General features: G+C 42.6%; 1 protein-coding gene across 3 annotated transcripts in view; it reads right to left on the reverse strand.

Moving 5' to 3' along the window:
* USP3 (ubiquitin specific peptidase 3) overlaps window positions 1-21,151 on the reverse strand; it is a 42,758-nt gene that overhangs the window by 13,743 nt on the left and 7,864 nt on the right. For 2 of the 3 annotated variants that reach the window (XM_083475844.1, XM_083475846.1), the window contains exons 2-7: window positions 11,680-11,740; window positions 11,141-11,272; window positions 6,034-6,117; window positions 5,085-5,166; window positions 3,508-3,590; window positions 2,906-3,019 (exon numbers count right to left, since the gene is read on the reverse strand). In XM_083475844.1, coding sequence (XP_083331970.1) covers window positions 2,906-3,019; window positions 3,508-3,590; window positions 5,085-5,166; window positions 6,034-6,117; window positions 11,141-11,272; window positions 11,680-11,740 — 556 coding nt within the window. Of the gene's footprint in view, window positions 1-2,905; window positions 3,020-3,507; window positions 3,591-5,084; window positions 5,167-6,033; window positions 6,118-11,140; window positions 11,273-11,679; window positions 11,741-12,247; window positions 12,349-21,151 lie in introns of those variants that run through there. The other variant, XM_083475845.1, reaches the window with a different exon arrangement.

Genomic DNA, 21,151 nt, shown 5'->3' on the forward strand with positions numbered 1-21,151 from the left:
GAGAACATTTAGAGGATTTGATCACTTGCAGATTGCGTAGTGATTCTGTCCCATGACACCAATCCCTTAATTGACATTTGTCTGTGGATATAATCTCCTCTAGCTCATGGAAATAATAAGAATTCAAGTTACATTGGTTGTTAGATTTCCACCATTGGCTGTTCTCCAATTCCACATAGTACAAGGCTGGCAAGCGCTCGCATGGCATGGATGAGTTTTTTCAGGTAAGTAAATCTGGTACAGTCCGCTCTTGCACTTAACGTTGTCCATCCAGCTTCTGTACATAAGAGTGCAACTGCTGTTCCCTTGAGCAGGGAAAATAATCTCTTGAGAAATTGGTTTTGTACCATTTCTAACCCCTTAATAGCACTCTCATCCTCACCCCAGTTTTTGACTCCATAAAGCATTTGAGGGATCACTTTACTGCCAAATACTTTCAGCGTGGGATCAAACGGTTTCCTGCCCTTTATGAAGTAAAACTTCTTCAGAGCCCTGGTCACTCTCTACGTTCTGATTTTCATCACCTTGGTGTGCCACCTCCAAGTCACTGTTTCACTGAAAAAGACTCCACTATATTTGAAAACACAGGTTTGCTCTAGTTCATGGTGCTCAAGGGTCCATTTATATCGGATGTGAGGGTGATCTGGCTAAGACATCTGTCACCCCATTGATTACCAGGGTTGACTCGGTTGTTCTGGTTGGCTAGGCAGGTGTCCCTCACCACTCCATGTGCGTCCCTCCCGAAACTGCACACCCAGTGGAAGAGGACGACCATCCCAGATAGAAGAAGCGTACCGTTCTTCTTGTAATTTGCCCTTAAATCTTTCCACCACAGCTAGATTAATCTGCATGAGAAGGGTTCTCTTTTTGCTGGTTTGGGTTGAATTTCCAGTGCCAAGAATACACAGTGAACCATCTTCCTCTCCAAGGGTGCCAACTCCTGGGGACCCAATCCTTTTGGACACCCCAATATTTTTGGGGGGGTGCCCCCCAATGTTCTGAAAAATCAAGGCCAAGCACGGCGTACCTTCAGTGGCCAGCTCATTCTCCTCCTGCTGCCACAGAGGGGAAGGAGAGGAGAAGCAGCTCCGAGACAGTGGTGGCAGAAGGAGGAGGAGTCAGCAGCCATTGATGCTGTGCTGCCACCACATTCCTACCTCCTCCAGCATCATGAATCGATCCCACACACAACCTTGGCCCACCATCTCCCTCACAAGTTGGCACCTCTGTTGCTCCCCCTTGCTCCATGTTGTGTGTTTTGTTTTTTTCCTATATTTAACTAGCCACCCAATCGTTCTCTGAGAAGTCCACCATCTAGAAGATCTCCATGTCACCACGGTACTTGCTGGGTTTCCGCCAAATTCAAATTTGCCCTATCTGCAGCGGCTTGGGGGGCAGGGGAGGAGGAGAGGACTGCATCTGAGCAGTCCAAAAGTAGAAAAGGGGATCGGAACTGATACCAGCAGTGCAGTTGTCCCCAGAGCGTCATCGGAAGAAGACTAAGAAGACACAGCGAGAGGAGCGTCATGGGACAATTGGGTAAAAGCACTGGAGTCAGAGGATACCCCCAAGTGCAGAGGAGCACTGGAGGCAAGGCACAGCTCATCTGAGCCAAGCACTGGAGTCAGCTGAAGTTCCCAGGTGTGGCGGAGCACTGCAGTCCTTTAACCCTTGGAAGCGTTGGAAGTGCACAGGGACACGCCAGCGCTTTAGCCCGCAGTTGGTCACATTTTCGGAGGAGTGCCCAGGCAACGGGCCCGATCGCTGGAGTTGCCCCTCTCAAGCTTTGCTGCTCGCACGCGGCAGGCGCCATTTTGCATGCATGTGGCCACACTGCTGGATCTTGGTTGGGGGGGGGGTAAGTACAGCACCATATTATGACTAGTGCTTTCTGTAATGCCAGCAGTAGGTCTGCCCTAGTTGTGGAAGCACTTGTGCCCGATTCTCAAAATGCTCCATCTGTGTGGCTGCCTGTAGATCTCAGATTTGGAATTTCAGGGTTTACATTTTGTCTGCCATGTTTTGAAGCAGCATCTCATGGGACTCTTAAGGCACTGGGTGCACGTATGGTTGGTAACGCCTGATTCTCAGCATGAGTGGGGTTTGCATGTATTTATTAGTATATTGGGTCTATAGGTGAAGTTCACGTGAGCCTTTTAAGAAATGCTGGGGCCTTTAAGACATGGGATGCATGCGTAGTTAAAACGTTTGCCTTTAAGCGTGAATAGGGCCTGCATGAGTTTATGCGCTGGTATAGAAGGCGCTCCCTTTAGTCAGCATAGCTCACTGGCCAAAGCCAGGTGTGCTGATTTATTCCCTGCATAGGGCTTGGGACTTGGAGCAGTGGCGGATCCCCGGATGGTGATAGCACGTGTGGCTGGATAGCTCAGTCAGCATCGTATGAGACTCTTAATCTCAGGGTTGTGGGTTCAAGTCCCACATTGGGCAAAAAGTTGTTTCCTGCATAGCAGGGGATTAGACTAGATGACCCTTGTGGTCCCTTCCAATTCTACAATTCTAGGATCCTTTGCAAGATGCAGATGGAACAACCATATGGAACAACCACACACACCAGCATTACAGGCTGGATAGCTCAGTGGTTAGAGCATGGTACTTATTATGCCAATACACAGGGTATTACTGATACCCACATAGTATAACGTCTCACTTCCTGTGCTACAAGTGGAAATAGCTTAGTAGTTAGGGCGTGCTGCTGTTAATGCCAAGGCTGCAGGTTTTGATCCCCATTTTGATCACCAGCACATATTCTTGTGTGCTGGGTGGTTGAGCTAGATGATCCAGGGTCCCTTCCAACTCTATAGTTTTATGGAAGGATACAGATAAACACTATGTGTGCTGTTTGTATATATATGTATATAGGTATACAAGATGTGTTTAGACTTACATGCTGTTATCCCCTTGGCTTCGAGTATGGTAAGTTCTCCGGCCTGCAGTCTTCCCATTCCGAAGCTCCACAGCCGGCAATTCTTTGAAGTAGCAACAGAACTGCTGAATGTTACTGTTGAAAGAAAGAGATGTGAACCAGAAATATGTACCAAGAGGGACAGAAAAGAAACCAAAGGATTTAACTGTTTTCTTTGTAACCCAGCAATGAATAGCTGTAGGGCAGCTATAAAGCGTACACACAGATGTAACTTGAACATTCTACAATTGCCTCTCAAATACCTGCATGTTAACACACTTGAAATTAAACTGCACAGTAAGAGGTCGGTCTTACGGATCCTCTTCTCAAACATCACAGGAAGTTTTATTTGCAAATATATTACAGGGTTTTGTCAGTTTTAGATATGCCACTGGTGGGAATGCAAACTGACATAAATGGAGCTCCAAAACTTGCTCTTCTGGGTGTAGAGAGACCCTTCGGATGCACATATTTTAGCCTCAGTGAAATGTCCTACTCTCTCAATACATCACAGGGTGCACAATAACACTTAGCCTAGAAGCCAATTACAGAAGTGGGATTTTTAAAAATAAAGCAATGAGTACCTGAGTGACTGAAGAATCGCATTCATGAAACATGTGTTACCCAGATTCCGAAGGCCTGTAGCACACAGGGCTGTGGTGCTTCCCTGTGAACCAGAGACATCAAGGCAAACAAGTCATCTTACAATAGGCTATACATCATCTTCCAGCCACCTGCTTTCTTTGAAACAGAGGGCTACATGCCTACATCAAGTTTTAAAAGTATTACATATAAATACTCTCATCCAATGAGAGTATGCCACACAGAATTCAGAACACACAGAAGGATAGATTCGAGCCAAACCCACAAAGCTTTAACACAGCTTGTGAAAGGACTGTCACAAATTGCACAAGTGGAACAGCTGTGTGCCCACCAGAGGAACAAAGCACCCAAATTTTCACACCTAATTCTGGCTGGGCTGAGACCACCAGTGACCCAGATAATAAATAAATAAGATAATACATAATATAATAAATTAATAATAATACTTCTCTTATTAGGTCCACTTTGCAAGCAAAATAGTATTTATTCTTTATTAATATTTTCGATTCTGCATGTAACGTGGGCTAGGTTGAGAGCAGGATATGCTGTTCAAGGTCACATGGGGGAGCTTTATGCTAAAAGCATGGAATTATTTTATTTGTTATTTGTCTTGTCATTTGATCTCTTAGCTAGCTTGGGTTCCTTTAGGAAATTATGCAGGGCAGAATTTTAGAATGAATGAACCCAGCTTTCCTCCAGGCCATGTCTGGGAAACTTGCAGCCAAGTTGCAACCAGTCCAAAGGGCTCTCCAGGCCTTATCAGACACCACAGCCTGCTCTAGCCTTCCTGAGCAGGCAGAGGCACAGTGCCCAATTGCACAGGCAAGTGCAAGGCCCAGCAAAGAAGCCACGACAGCGACAACAGCAGTGAGAAGATACTGTAATGGTTCTTGCATTCCCTTCCCCTTATCAGCAGGATCACATGCACTTGGTGTTTCTACTGGTTTTGCAAGCAGCTGGGACAAGAAAGCTGTTCCCTCTTTTCTCCGTGACTAGCAAGAAGGAGGCAGTGCATGAAGGATTTCATCTGCCCTGTTTGGGCAAGTATGAGCACCAGCAAAGACATGAAGACTGCCACAGTTCTACTCTAGCCTGCAGCATTAAGAAATCTTGGAGTTGGGAGGGAGGGAGACTTTTAAAAAGACCCCCACAGGTCGTTAATTCACAAGAAAAAAATCAACTGGGGCCTCTGTTAATTGACTGGCCACCTGGTGAGTCAATGACCTTTGATAGAAAAAAGATTGTCATCCTTGTCTCCACATGCCCAGAACAGAATGGTAGCTCAAGATCCGGTACCCTAAAGAATAAGACTTGCTTCAAATTAAAAATATTTTGGGCAGTCAGAATAGTGACCTCTTTGGAGGCGTTAGTATTTAAAACTAGATGAGGTAATGAGCCTATTTCAATACACAATTGTGTGTGCACCACCAAACACTGGAGTGTCACTCAAGAACCAGCAGGCAAGAGTATGTTAGAAAGGTATGCTAACAGCCCAGGACATTTACTAAATGAGCTCCACTGATTAATGAAATCTGCTCCAAAATTATGTTGTACCTACATTTATTTTTAACAATTTGCTGTTTAGGGAAGAGTCTTCCAGAAGTTTTCTTTTCCTCTGTCGGTCTGCCGCAAAAGCTGAACTGTAGTAATGAATAAATTGGTTAAGACATATTAAGAAATCTAAAGAAAACATACCAAAGATAATCTTGGCCACAATGTCTTGACAACTGCATAGTCACATTTGCAATGATTCCTTTACATACAACAGTGAGACTGATCATTGGTTATAGAAGTTATAATACAAAATAGTCATCTTAAAATAATTTCAGAGCACACACTCAAATCTATTCTATTTTCAATAGCATGCAATTATAAAATACCCAAATTAATCTGATTAGGTTATGCTACAGCAGACACCCTTGAGCATGCCCTAATTAGAACTAAAATTTATGATCTAAAATAACGAACTCCACTTTCTTGATCAAAGGCTACTTGGTAGAGTATCCCCATAAGAGTCCATCTCTGCTCATACAAGCATTGTTCTAAACATGAAACTTAAGCTTGCCAAAGTAGAGAACTGAAAGTATGCTACATCTGGAACCAACAGACTTCCATCAATGGACTCCAGGCCAGCAGCAGGCTTTTGCAGTTTAAGCCCATTGTGGTGACAGGTGTTTGGCATCACTAATGCAGCACAGGGGAGGGCCAACCCACGTATGGATACAGTACACCAGGAAGTTCTGCTATGCAAGTCTCACAGAAATAAACAGCAACTATACAAAACCACAGTGTGCTCTTGCACAGCTCCTATTTATTACAGTGAAGCCTACACAGGAGAATTTCCCAGTGGATTTTGTTCCATGTCAATTAGCGTGCCTCTAGATTTTCAGCATGCACCCATGCTGTCCTTTCACATACAAAGGACAAACTACTAATAAGGAATGGCATCACAATGCTAAACGAGCAACATCCACTTTCAGAAAGACACATATAAGTATATAGCTTACTTTTCCAAATTTTGGAGGTGCTCTCGGACTTTCTGTACCAGGCCAAGCTTGGTATCATTGACTACGAAGTCATCACAGCGATAACTGCAGTAAGAACACATTAATCAGCAAATGGACAGACTTTAGCACAGCCATACCACCATGAGACTTATGTTGAGCAAATATGGGTTTCTTGAACTAAACAGCAAAAAGTTAGGTGCTAAGAGAACTAAAATGCAAACTGTATTCACCACCTCCTTTCAGATGAAGAGGTACAGAGGTCTTGCCCTTATGATCTAAGCAGACTGCATTGAAAAAGGAAGCAAGTAAGTGGGGCCTACAGGGGAGGGGGGAGATGTAGCCTCACCCGCATAGCAGAAGCAGTTTTCCTATTCACGGTTCCTATCAGCCAGCTGTGCCCACTTCCATGATACAATATGCTGCATGGAGATCAAGAAGGCACTCTTCCATTCCCCATCCCTGTTTGCCATGTGACTAGGCTATTTAGGGATTGTTGTGGGGGTTTCCCCTTAGATTTGGGGGTTTCTTTGGGGGGGGAGCTCCCTCAAACATGCCAATACTTTCAACACTCACTACCAGAGTTTGTTACAGTCATACCTCGGGTTGAAGCAGCTTCAGGTTGAGCATTTTCGGGTTGCATTTTGTGGTGACCTGGAAGTAACGGAGTGCGTTACTTCCGGGTTTCACCGCTCACACGTGCAGACACTCAAAATGACGTCACACGCATGCGCGGAAGCGGTGAATCGAGACCCGCGCATGCACAGACACGAGTTGCGTTCGCTTCAGGGTGCGAACAGGGCTCCGGAACGGATCCCGTTCGCATCCAGAGGTACAACTGTATTAAGAAGATCAATACAAGTTCAAAGTATGTATTTCCTCTTAACTAAAAGTGACTGCTCCAAGGGTGGATCCAATTTGGTCCTCAATGACATTTTCCTCAAACCACACCACCCTGCCTATCAGAGGACATCACTGATAATGTCAGTGGATGAGAGAGAGGATAGAAACTGAGATATGAAAGCTAGGAGCTAAACAGCACCTTAAGCCTATGTTATGGGCGCAACAATGGAATGTCTAGGCACACTTTTTAAATAACAAGAATACGAAGTTGAAAATGAACGAACTGCAACTAAAATATTATGTTCATTTTTCAAATGGTCTATTCCTTCCCCTGCCCACCCACCCCCTAATATACTTAAGAGGGTCTCTTCTCCAGTCTTCAGAAAGTAGCTGGAAGTGGGGAGGCAGAAAAAGGCCCTCCTTTCCTTCTACTCTGCAATTTTAATCTGAAATTTTAGGCACAGTACTGCGCCCAGAGCTCATAAACTGCTCACACTAATTAAATGCCCTGTTGCAAAATGCACCTAGAACAATGAAGTTTCGAACACTCGCTGTTTGATCCTGTTTCCAGCAGGGAACAAGATCCTGCAGCCAAACCAGCAGGATTTAATCCTGCCTATCAGCCCGCAGGAGCTACTTCAATGAGGCTTTTCCAAAGGCTTTAAGACAGCTCTTCTGCTCCTATTTGCTCAGACAGCAGTGACTGTCCTAAAGTGGCTTGCCAAACTACTTTCTGAAGTTGTCTCTCTCCCCACCTTTACGCATCACTAGAGAGATCTTTACAGGAGGGGAAACTGCTTCATAGAGCCACTTGGCTGCAGGTTTACATAACTTAAGAACATAAGAAAAGCCTTCTGGAATAGGCCAATGTCCCCACCACTCCAGCATTCTGTTCTCACAGTGGACAAGCAGCAGCCTTTTTGAAGAAGAAAATGTTTGAAGCTGCACTCTCACAATCAGGGCTTCAAAGGGAAGCATCACTCACCTGTCAACTTTGGCCCACCAGGATTAGGGGAGATAAAGAACTGGCCCTCCTGGCCAGAAAATGTTTCCCACCCCTGGACTACTCCTACACTTCAGCAGCTCAAGAGTGCAAAAAAACCTCTGCATCTGTCACATTCCTAAGCAAGAGGTGCAGTCGTGAACAATCAGTACTGACTCTCAGCACCATGTAGCAGGCCTGCCCTACAGGCGACACCCAGAGTTGGTAGTACTAAACACAATGGCATGTGCTGCTCAGTATGCTGCCACTTCAACCGATTTCTTTACAACAGAGTACTTCAGTCACTTAAGAGACTTTTTCATTATAAAAAGGGAGGCATCCAGCATTTGTGGGTGCAGAAACAGATTTTTTAAAATATAATAGGTATATTTTTAAAATGGAAAAGGTTCTCAACACAAATTCAAGGAAACATTCCAGTATCTGATATCACTTTCTGCTTGTTCCTTCCCTGCAGTATTAGCTTATATCAATCCTTACCCTATAATGCCCCTTATGAGATCTCACTACCTGCATGAATCATGATTACATGTTTTGTGGAATTAAGCATCAACCGACAACATTTGTCATCTGCAAAATTCAATCTAATATGACCACAAAAATTTACTTCTGCTTCTGCAGTTTTCCATTCCTTAAATAATAATAAAAAGCCAGAGTGGAGGTCATGTTAATCTCTTGCAGCAAAAACAGCCAGGCAGCTATATGGTACCTTAAAGACTAACAAATTTTTACTGCATAAACTTTCATGGATTAAAACCGTTGCATCAGATGCATTCAGTGTTACCCTCAGTTACACATATAGTAGACGGAGGTGGAGGTGGAAATCAGTTATCTTTGCTTCCAATTCCACATCCACCCCCGGCCACCACTACCATGAGTATACATTTCTGTAAGGCAGGATAAGAATCTGATGGTGTAACTCTAGCCTATGGAAGCTTATGTCAGAATAAATCTGCTAGTCTTGAAGGTACCACAAGAAACTTTATTGCTTTTGCTTTTAAAAAAGGTTAATTGTTTTGTAGCTCAAATTCTAATGGATTGCATATTTAAAGTACAAAACTTTGCATATCTCAATACAATATTTTCTCAACATTGGAGCTAAGCATTAACTATTTTAGTGAGATAATGGGATTAGAAATAATACTACATTCACGATCTATATTCCTGCTATTTATTGAGTTTTGGTACAGTGCAGCTATGACTAACCTGCTAACTGCAATTCTGCTTTTGTTTCTGCTTACACTGCTGGCTTCTCTGTGATTATAACACTACCAAGTACATAGCCTTAGCTTCACAGCAGAAAGAGTGGTTAAATATAGGAAGGGCCCACCACCTCTGCACACTGTTTCTGCTGGAAAGGGGAACAACCACAATTGCACTGTGTGTTGGAAGCCCTTGAAAAAGTCAAGAAATGACTGCAAATCAAACAAGAGCAGATGAAAGTACGACAAATCAGCTACTAAATACAAGGTTCAAAATCCCCTTTAAAGACCTATCTGGAATTCTAAAAACAAAGAAACATTACTGAAATGCTCATCTTGCTGGCCGCCACCACCCTGGCAATAAGGATTAGTTTCAACACCTCCACACACCAATTTGTTTAGGACCAAAAGTTAGGCTGGAATGCATAATGAGCTGGATAAGTGAGATTAAACTGTACTTTTCAGAGAGCTGGAACATTAAAGTTGCATTTTTGCTGTGTCATCAAGAGACATTCTCTATGGCTGCTGTACAGCTGTGAACTTCTTTCATTGTATATTTTCCTCAAATTCTGAGGCCAAACATGGTTTCAAGGCATGGTATCCTTTCTGTTTTGGTTGGCTTCTAATGGCTATAGTTAAACAGATATGTGGTATTTTAATCCAGTATAATACTTCCCTGAAGTTTACAAAGCAAGCCATATGTATGAAGACAGACTGAGTTAACTGGGTATGTTTAGCTTACTAAGTGGGGCATAGGTAGCCTCAAGGGAGGCGAGTGGGATGGGAAGAGGACAGCTGCTTTTAACTCACAAGTCAGGCTTATAACATCTCACTGACAACATGAGAGGAAAAGGCCCAAGAATGCTGCTATATATAGCATGTTGGCAACACTGTCATACCCACAAAGGGTTGACTGCTATCAGCATGACCCATAACTACAAATCTGCCCCCCACCATGTAAGGAAGATATACACATTACCCAAAGAGTGGAAGCAGTCCAAGAACCACACCAATCCTATGCAAATTAGGCTTTCACCAAAAAAGGGGGGCAGTTTGGATAGCAATCACACTGCCATAAAATTTGGACATGTGAAGATTCAGGACAGCTATGTATGCAAGCATACATGCACTCATGTAAGAGATAGACCTCAAACCAAACTTGACAAAGACCTGATTGAGATTGGAACATGACACTGGCTCTCCTCACACATTCATAATGCTGATTTACAAGTCTAGAAGACGCCTCCAATGAGGATGCTCCCTCGCCTCAGATTTCTGGGTTTTGTCCTTCAAGACAAAATTGCAAACCTTGATTCAAACACCGGTTTGAACTGAGGTAGTGTTTCTCCTTGAATTATTTCTTAAATTAACTCTACAGTGTTTTGCAAAAAAATTCCTTCTTTCAGTTGGCCTTTGGCTTTATACAGTGGTGCCCCTCAAGACGAAAAACTCGCTAGACGAAAGGGTTTTCCGTTTTTACGTTGCTTCGCTAGATGAATTTCCCTATGGGCTTGCTTCGCAAGACGAAAACGTCTTGTGCTTTTTTTTTAAAGCCGCTTGAAGAGGCGCAGTTGCGACGGACCGTGCTTCACAAGACGAAAAACATCGCAAGACGAAAAGACTCGCGGAACGAATTCTTTTCGTCTTGCGAGGCACCACTGTATATCTCTTCTGCAAAGGGGTGAGAAAATTGAAATGAACTGGGCAAAAGGTTATTCCATACAGGTGAAGGTTGCTGCTTTCATTATTTACCCCAAACCCTCAAGATAAGATGGGATGAACATAGAAATAAAAAACAAGGAAACTATTCAACTTGTATAGCGTAGTGGTTAAGAAAATCAGTTGTAAGCTAGGAAGTCCCAAGTTCAGTTCTTACCACCACAGGTCCTGAGATAAACCACCATCTCAGTGTACACCTACCAGCTGCTATATTGGGATAATTCTGGCCTATCTCGTAGGACTGTTGAAGGTATTGCCAAGATAATGTGAAGCACTCTCAACAGGCATAAAGCATAAAATATAAACTACAACTACTAACTGATGATATGCCTTAAAAAAACCTTACCAGTATGTACTGTAACTACTGCAATCCATGCACACTGTGTGTTGAATCTTCTCTTGCTTTTCTGTTTTCTTGTGATTAGCTAATGAAACTTGGGCCTCTTCATAATGTTTCTTTGCATGCCCATTCACATATCTGAAAGGAAGAGGGGAAAGAGAGCAAGTTCTCAAGAGCCTCCTTTTCCAAGATAATGCCTAGCGTATCTCAAACAAGCATACTGTATGAACAACTGCAGCAGTATCAACTAGGTTGGGCTGTTGATTGTTAAATTACCTAGCAGATTTTAAGTGCAGATACCCAGTAGGTTTTGGAAGTCTTCCAACAGAATAAGCATACATTCACCTTTGTACATTTTTAACAGCCTTTTTATGGTTTCAGTCCAATAAAAACACCAGAAACTCTCAGATAAGAGACTTTTTTTTTTTAATACCGCCCAGATTACCTGTCATTTTAATTGAAGAGAAAAACTCTAAGTCTTCTCATTCTAAAACATGTTTTACCTAAATACGCTTTCAGGATGGGTCAAATGTAGATATACCCACCTTCCACAGTGGACACTTGAACAAGTCAGGCAGATCCAAGGACTTTTATTAGATCGGCACACTGTTGAGCATGAAAAAAATAGAGAAGTTGAGTTAAACAGACTGTGTGGTGTGATCACATAAGCCAGTTTTTTGAGTTACAAATATCTCTTTTCAGAAATAATATAATATCTGCCAATCACCCATTCCCACCACCCTTCTGAGTAATACCCCTCCCCACCTTCTCACTATATAGAAGGATCTGGCAACTTCTGTTTCAGTGTATCTGAAGAAGTGTGCTTGCACACGAAAGCTCATACCAAGAACTAACTTAGTTGGTCTTTAAGGTGCTACTGGAAGGAATTTTTTTGTTCAGAAATAATATGAAATACAACATTTCTCACAATGATGTTTATACAACATCAACTGATTGGTAGTAGGTAGCTCGTGTAAACTATAGAGAAGGAAGTTGACAGAATAAAGGTGGACAGTATATGAGAGTTGGAGAATGGGTGGGTTATTTTAAAATGTAAACATATATTTTCCATCAGTATATTTCTCACAATCATATGTTCTACATTTTACTTACCTGCATCATAATATGAACACTTGTTTTCTGACATGATCCTGAACTGATCTACTGTACTTTATATGTGTTAGAAACTCAGGTATATAAAGCTAATCACCAAATGGCAACTTAAATGGTTACAGTTGCCACAACAGAATGTCTAGGTGCCATTTTTTTTGCAGTGAAATTTATATAATCATCATCTGTATACAGCTTTATATTTTAAATAAAAAATCTCAAAGCAGTGTACACATTAAAACATCAAATAAAACAATCCAGAATTTTTAAAAAATCAAGCTTCAAGGAAAATATTTCAGATCCTTTTCTCTTAGTGGCATTTTGCTTTCCCCATATTTATTTACCCCATAAGTACAGTCATACCTCGGAAGTCAGACGGAATCTGTTCTGGAAGTCCATTCAACTTCCAAAACGTTCGGAAAGTGTGGCTTGAAACCCCATCGGACATTCGGGTTCCATTCCAAAGAACGTTCGCAAACAGGAACATTCAGTTCAGAAGCCAAAACGTCCGAGTACCAAGGCGTGCGACAACCAAGGTACGACTGTGTGGTGTAGTGGTTAAACTGTTGGACCAGGACCTGGGAGACCAGGGTTCAAATACCCAGAGTCATGAAGCTCACTGGGTCACCTTCGGTCAGTCACAGCCTCTTAACCTGCCTCACAGGGTAACTGAGGAGTGGATGAATCATGTGCTCCTTGGAGATAAGGGTGGGATATAAATGCAATAAATATGCTATTCTGCTTACCTACTTAAGAAAGCTGGAGGGGTCAGCCAGATGGAGATGTCAGTCACCAACCAGGCATCCAGAGATCTCCATGTTGTCACAATTGGACCCATGCCAGTCACAAAATGCGCCTGGCAAATTTCGAACACTAGTTAAACTGGATACTAACTCTTTACTGGTCTGAACCAGAACCAAACTGGAACATCTAGAATCAGCAACTGAACCAGAACCAAACTAAAAAATGGAATGCTTTCACTTGTTTGTTATAAAATCCTGTTATGTGAAGCACTGAGGTACAGTTGGCATGATGCACTCCACTTATAAGTGTGATTAGAACCAACTTCCAATATATTGGAAAGAAAACAGAAACCAAAGCAAGCAAGCCATATGGTAAAGATCGGATGCCATACATTTCTAAAGAGGGCAGTCTGTTCTGCAGTGATTGGGATAGGGATTAGCGGGGTAGTCAGCAAGGATTTTCCACTCCTGCTTTGATTGATTTGAAGATCTGAGTCACTCACTTTCCTGATGTACTAAGTACATTAGAAAGGAAGAAACAGCTCATTTTGCACTAGTCACAATCTCCAATTTAACTCCAAAGCCAATCCATGAGGTTCGCAATACAGTGGCCATCACTTGCGATTCTGAAATCACAAATTACAATTACTAATTTTGAGTCTGAGGAAAAGGTCAGCGACTTCCTTCACAGATAATACAGTGGTTTCCAATTAGCTAATTATTGAGGATCCTCTATTTTTCAAAAGCTAAGCCAGAGACCCCTTACTTTTGAAACTTTTGATAACTCTATGGTAGCTGCCTGTGCAAAGCAATTTTTTAAAGAATATGTGGGTAGCTCATAATAAGCAAAGATTTTAAGTATGCTAAAAAGACCATAAATTTGTGATATTTCCACACAAAAATGGCAAATATTTAGTTGGGGAGAGACAAATTTGATTTTATTAATGTTTAGTACATGCGAACAAATTCTGACATTTCTAGCAGCTTCTAAACCGTTCTTCTTCTTCTTCTTGCTGTTGTTGAGAGAGAGATGCCTCCCAACAAAATGTTAAAAACACTAAACCTAAATGTGATGGGAGAAATCATGCCTCTTTTTGTCCCAAACAATTCCTTCAACATCCAGTTCTGTATTTCCAATTTTATTCTCAAATCTGGTTCAACATCAAGCCGATTTCTATGCTTGTTCTTCATAAAACAAAACAATGAAAATGTTTGTTCACGAAGATATGTGGAACAAAAGGGAACTAGATGCCTGAAAGCAAGCTTTTCCACCTAACACCTTATAATCAGCAAAAACCTTCACCCAAAATTGGTCAAGTCTACATTCTTTGAAAAATGATTTCAATGAACCATCACAAGTCATGTCAACAAGTGCATCTTGCTCTTCCACAGATAATTGTTGTTAGTTGTACATCACCCTTCAAAAGGATTCCTTATCCACAAATTTTCAGGATTTCGTGCAGTAATCCAGATTTGGTGCACGTAATGGCTGAAGCTAGTCACTAAATCACGCAGGTGCTCAGTGATGTAATGTTTTACTTTCTGTACCAATTCTTCGTCAGTAGCCTCCAGAAATGTCTCTAGTGTTGGGATGTTAGTGTTGGGATGTTACCACCTTCTACTCAGCTTGCCCATAACTATAATTTTTAAAATCACTCCCTCAATTTTATCTTCAACATAAAAAATATTCACATCACGACTTTGAAGGTTTCTGTTGAGATTGTTCCAAGTATGTGAAAATGTCTGCTAATTAGGCTAGCATACAAAACCATGCAAAGTTGCTCAACTGATCACATGGAAATTTGAATCTGTCAAAGAAAGTCGTACTTCATCACATAAAGAATTGCTTCAATATCTCACCCCCCGACAGCCAATGCACTCCTGTATGTAAAAGTAACTGCTTAGGTTGGCTTCCCATTTCTTCCCGCAATTTTGAGAAGATCCTAGAATCCAAATCTTGATAAAATTACTAATCTGGACAATTTCATCAAGTACCTTCTTTAGTGAGTCTGGCATCTTCTTTGCGGCCAAAGCTTCTCGGTGAACACTGCAGTGGGTCTATTTCATTAAAGGTGCTACAGTCTTCACCCAAACAAGCCCACTGATTGTCCCTGACACTGCAAAAGCATCATCTGGCAGTAGCTCTCCAGGATTCCAGATAAGGATTTCTGCCAGTCCTACTATCTGGAGGTGCCAAGGATTGAACCAAGAACCTTCTGGATGCAAAGCAGATGCTCTACCACTGAGCTATTGCCTATCCCCAGACAACGGGAAAAACTTGTCTCAATTGCTCCATTACAACAGAATAAAAAAAGCAACTGTGTCCCGAGTGTGCATGTTTTATATATGCAAAATGCTTTTTATAGGAAAGAGTGTTCAAACATGCTATTCTTACTTGTAATTTGAAATAGTACATCTCAGCAAAACTTTGCAGCATATGGTTCTGCTAACTGAGGGATCTTGCACCTTCAAGACATAGGTGAAGGCTTGGTCAGGGCTTGATAAAGGATTGGTGAAGACTGAATAGAAAACTACTGGAATTTTGTAATGTTGGTAATAGTAATAGTAGTTTATTATTATTATAATTTCAACCTTCTGTGCCCAAGATTCATCCCTGGCTTAAAGAGATTAATTAGCTAAATACAATACTTATTTGGAGTGAGGTTTTTATTCTTGCTGATTACCCAATAGGAATAACCAACTTTTTAATTTATTAGGATTCTTCCATACATCTCCCAACCCCAAATGTAGCCACATAGCTTCCCACAGAAAACAAGAAAATAAAATCCACACATGCTGCCTTTTGCACTAAACTAAATCATCAGAAGGTGAGCTGTTGTGCTAATCATAGTGTCAAATTGCTTAGCTATTTCCCTTGTCTGACTTCCAAGATGAGACACGAATCCCAAACTCATATGACACTGAAAGACTTACCTACAAGCCGTGGGAGAATCCTCTAAACCTGATAGTCATTGAAAGCAATTAGAAGTTCTTTTCAGTTGAAAAGTAGAGAGCAAGGGGATGGGATCCCTTACATTCCCTCCCCCCCAATGATGAGCATGTGAACCTGCCCCATGGAGCAAGCTATCTGCATTTGCACTCTCCCTCTCTCTCTCTGCCCCCTCCAATCACAAGAGCCACAAGAAGCTCTGTCAAAGATTTTTGCCCAATCCCAGCTCACTTGCAATCCAGTAACTCTTTCACAAGTTTTTCTCCTGGGAGCAAACAGGTGCTGGTCACAAGCAGAGGCTGCATGATCCATGGAAGGCTTTCACTGTGCAATTAACAAGATAAGCGAGTCCTCCCGACAAGAGGATGGTGCTGAATTAGATTCTCTTTGTTCTTGTATCTCCAGCCTCCAACATCCTAAGGAGTCAAAGCACTCCTCAAAGCCCAGGCATAACGGCATAACGTCTAAAACATTGCATTTTGGGGCCACACTATCATCACAATTATATTCTATGCTAGAATAGAGAGGTTTTAAGAAATATGCCCATGAAATCTTAGGTTCAGTTCCATGCAAGCTACAAAATGCAGCCACTCTATCCAAACACTGACAGCCCAATTAGTGTATTTGATGGCATACAGCTATAGTTCCTGAAAAATAAGCCTTCATAACTGTGGTGAGATGCTGGTGCAACACAGACATACAACCAAACCATAGTTTGCACTAATTAGAGCTTAAAACCCAAGAATGATGTCTGAATTCTGAAAATTCAGGTAAACCATTGTTCAGAGTTGCTTGGCTGCTTAGTACTCCAGCTTCTGGGTACAGAGAAGCCTTCAAGGGCAAAGTAATATACTTATGCCTGTAAACTGAACTTAGTATCTATCTAGATGTTGAAAATATCAAACCAATTTTACAAAATCAAAGCTCTTCTTTGTGTGAAAAGGGGAGTCTTTATACAGCTCACATTAAAGAGAAATAAACAGAACTGTTCTGCAAGTTTTAGCTAAACTGTCTGCAACAGCAATTACCTACAGTTTTACCCAGCTGTATTTTTAGAATGGCCTCAAGTATTATGAAAGACATTCATATAGGAAGGATTTGGCCAAAAAGAATCTGAGATGCCATAAAGCCACCTGAAATGAGTCATATGTCTCTTTTCTTCAACATCCTGTTAATTTGGGAATGTGGAAACTATACAGTGGTACCCCGCAAGACGAACGCCTCGCAAGACGGAAAACCCGCTAGACGAAAGGGTTTTCCGTTTTGGAGGCGCTTCGCAAAACGAATTTCCCTATGGGCTTGCTTCGCAAGACGAAAGCCCATAGGGAAATCTCTCCCAGGTGACGCGCGCCTATGGCAGGAGCCTCCATAGCCGAGCGTCACCTCTCCAACCGGGAGAGCGCGCGCGTGGGGCTAAAGCAGCCCCCCCCGCGACCCTCTCCCGGCTGGAGATGTGACGCGCGCCTATGGCAGGAACCTCCATAGGCGCCCGTCACCTCTCCAGCCGGGAGAGCGCGCGCGGGGCTAAACCAGCCCCCCGCGACCCTCTCCCGGCTGGAGAAGTGACGCGCGCCTATGGCAGGAACCTCCATAGGCGCTCGTCACCTCTCCAGCCGGGAGAGCGCGCGCGGGGCTAAAGAAACCCCCCGCGACCCTCTCCCGGCTGGAGAGGTGACGGGCGCCTATGGAGGCTCCTGCCATAGGCGCCCGTCACCTCTCCAGCCGGGAGAGCGCGCGCGGGGCTAAAGAAGCCATAGCCCCGCGACCCTCTCCCAGCTGGAGAAGTGACGCGTGACTATGGCAGCAGCCTCTGAAGGATGCACCGAAGCCTGGCGTGGGGGTGGCGGAGAGACCTTCTCCCCGCGCCAGCCTTCGGATGGCTGTCCTGAAGACTTGGGGTGGGAGAAGGGTTTTCCTTCCCACCGCCAACATTCAGTATGCTGTTCTGAATGTTGGCGGTGGGGAGGAAAAACCCTCCTCCCACGCAAGCCCCGGGAACAGAGGGAAAGCGCTGCGCGCCTTCCCCTCTGTTCCCGTACCTGTGCTGAAGGCTTGCGGTGGGGAGAAAAGCCCTTCTCCGCACCGCCAGCCTGGCAAGCGGTTTCCCTAGGAACGCATTAATTGATTTTCAATGCATTCCTATGGGAAACCGTGCTTCGCAAGACGAAAAACTCGCAAGAAGAAAAAACTTGCGGAACGAATTAATTTCGTCTTGCGAGGCACCACTGTATTTGCCATTGCATAACAGAAGAGGGAGAATAGTGTTGTTTACAACTTTGTAACTTGAAGTGAGTTTGCAATGCTTGTTCCTTATTTACACAATGGGCACAGCCATTCCCTGCAAAGAATTAACTGCTCTATTTTTAAAGAGCAAAATATTTCACCCTATAAACAACATTTAGTCTGCCCCTCAGTTGGCTCCCTCCTTTCTAAGCTTTAGGTGAGCTGTTGAGATCTTTTTATTCTGCTTAGCTTTTCATTTGCTCTTAAGCTTTTGACCATTTTATTCTGCTTCTTGAATGCATTTGTTTGATTGTGTCTCAGCTGGTTTTGTTGCAAGCTACTTGGGGGGCATATAAACCATTTCATAAAAGCAAAATGTTCAAACCACTTTACATGTTATTCCAGTAACTATTCCAGTAACCCTGTGGAGTAGACACTATTATGTGTATGTTGCAGAGGGATGGGGCTGAAGCAATGACACAGTGGCTTGTCAAAGATCACCTATCATTTTTTAGTCAGCTGCAATGACTTTCGAACCAAGAACTTCTCAGTTTTTGTCTGCTATGTACTGGGTAAAGGTAAAGGTAAAGGAACCCTTGACCGTCAGGTCCAGTCGCGGACGACTCTGGGATTGCGGCGCTCACGTCGCTTTACTGGCCGAGGGAGCTGTATTTGTCCACAGACAACTTTCGGGTCATGTGGCCAGCATGACTAAGCCACTTCTGGTGAACCAGAGCAGTGCACAGAAACATCGTTTACCTTCTTGACGGAGAGGTACCTATTTATCTACTTGCACTTTAATGTGCTTTTGAACTGCTAGGTTGGCAGGAGCAGGGACCAAGCAACGGGAGCTCACCCTGTCAATGGGAATCGAACCGCCGACCTTCCGATCAGCAAACCCTAGGCTCTGTGGTTTAGACCACAGCACCACCCGCGTCCCATATGTACTGGGTACCACCTCTCAGATATCATATTCAAACCCAGGCTGGTACAAAGAGGGTTGAAGGTGAGTAAGAAGTTATCTGTAGCTTCCATACTCACAGACAAGAGAAAAGTCAAGTTAGGATGAAACAGCAGACAAACAGGAAATGGGCTTTAGGGAACAGCTGAGTCAAGAGACTGAAGATAATGCCCAAGGTAGCTTTAAACAATACACTTCTAAAGGCAACTCACCACTCTCCAAGAACTTGTTAGTCATTTTCTTAGACAACTAAAAGACCTGCACTAAAGCAACAACTGGCTAGTTTAAATGATTGAATTTTGCTTGTCCTCCAACTCTGACCACTGACCTCACTGCACTCTTGGCTTCCAACTTCCCAAGTCCCTTCCTGCAATCCAACTCCTTGCCCATGAGCAAGATACTTTCTTCCTCTGGAACTTCTCTCTTAGTGGTTGCTTTTTCCCTTTACTCTGTGCCTTCAAGGTTACTTATCCCTTCAGGAAAAATTCCACGTTCTACTGCTGACACAGTCACCCTAAGCAGCGAGCCACAGCAGCTAAGCCAATACCCGAGAAACAACTACGCAGACAGGCGGATGGCAGCCAAGTTTCAAGTCTATTACATATAAACATTACTAATTCATGTATATGATATAGTTCCCTTTTCATCAAACCTAGCCTGTCTACTAAGAGCAAACAAGACTATCTTCTGAAGCCGTAGAGACTAACAAGATCTGTTGACACAGGGAACCAAACATGCCTGCATTTCCAGGTAACCAGAAATTCTGAAGTAATCATGAAAATGTATATAACAGAACCAATGAGATACAGAAAAATAAAGATACCTTATTAATGTATTCTTTATTATTCTGTTTTAAGTGCTTCATTAAAAGTTGTTTTTCTTCTACTCCACCCTAGCATGAAACCCAATGTCATACCCCTTAAGTTATGCAAATACCCAGATGAGGCCTAGTTTCCATTCAGTAATCAAGATGATATCAGCACTGGCTGAGTGAGAACACAGAAAGTTGTTTTTGCACTTATGAGCGAGGAGGAGGAAAGTACACACTTGGACTGTGGCCACAAACCCCTCCCTAATCTACCTTGAAGCATGATTGCCACATGGAAGACGGATTTAAAATTTACTGCATGTTGCACATTGAAGGAAAATTATAAGAAAATGATTTATAGATGGTACCTAACTCCAAGTAAATTGGCAAAGATGTTTAAAAGCGAAACAGGTATCTGTTGGAAATGTCAAGAAGCAGAAGGAACGTTTTATCATATATGGGTGGTCATTCGAATAGTTAATGATGCTTTGGAAAGGATTTATAATGAAATGAAGAAAATGGTTTACAAGAATATTCCAAAAAACAAACAAACCAGAAGCATTTATTTTGGGTATGGTACAGACAGAGGTACCCAGGGCACAGAAAAAGCTATTTATGGATGCAAAGACAGCAGCTCAGACTTTGTTAGCTCAGAAATGGAAGGTGGGAGAGGTTCCAAAGAAGGAGGAATGGCAACTGAAAATGATGGACTCTCCAGAGCTAGCAGGCCAGGCCAGCAAGGTAAGAGAACAATAAGACTGTGTGTATAAAGGGGAATGGAAATTATTTGTGGAATATTTGGAAAACAATTGTAAGCAAGTGAAAACACTATCAGGATTATTGTAAATTCAACAGTATAATGTCGATTAAGATATAATGGAAAGGGGGAAACTAGATGGAAGAAATAGAATATGCAGTTACTTTTGGAAGTACAAGGAAAAACAAAGAAAAAATGGGAAGTCATTGGATGTATTGTTGTATATTTAAAGGTGGAAAATGTATATTTGAAAATTTAATAAATAAATTGTTTTAAAAAGCAGCATGAATGCCAAATCAAAACACAAAGAGGATAAAGCAGCATTTCACTGATGCAGCAATCCTTACCTGCACACACCTATGGCTGGATGATCATTTTCCAGTATCACTGAATTACTTTAAGGGTCTCATTTTTTAAAAGAATTACTTACAACTCAATACAATAAAAATCGCATGCAACATTTAA

Source organism: Podarcis liolepis (genome assembly GCF_965112155.1).
Source record: "Podarcis liolepis genome assembly, chromosome: 14".
In the NCBI taxonomy this organism is placed as follows: domain Eukaryota; kingdom Metazoa; phylum Chordata; class Lepidosauria; order Squamata; family Lacertidae; genus Podarcis; species Podarcis liolepis.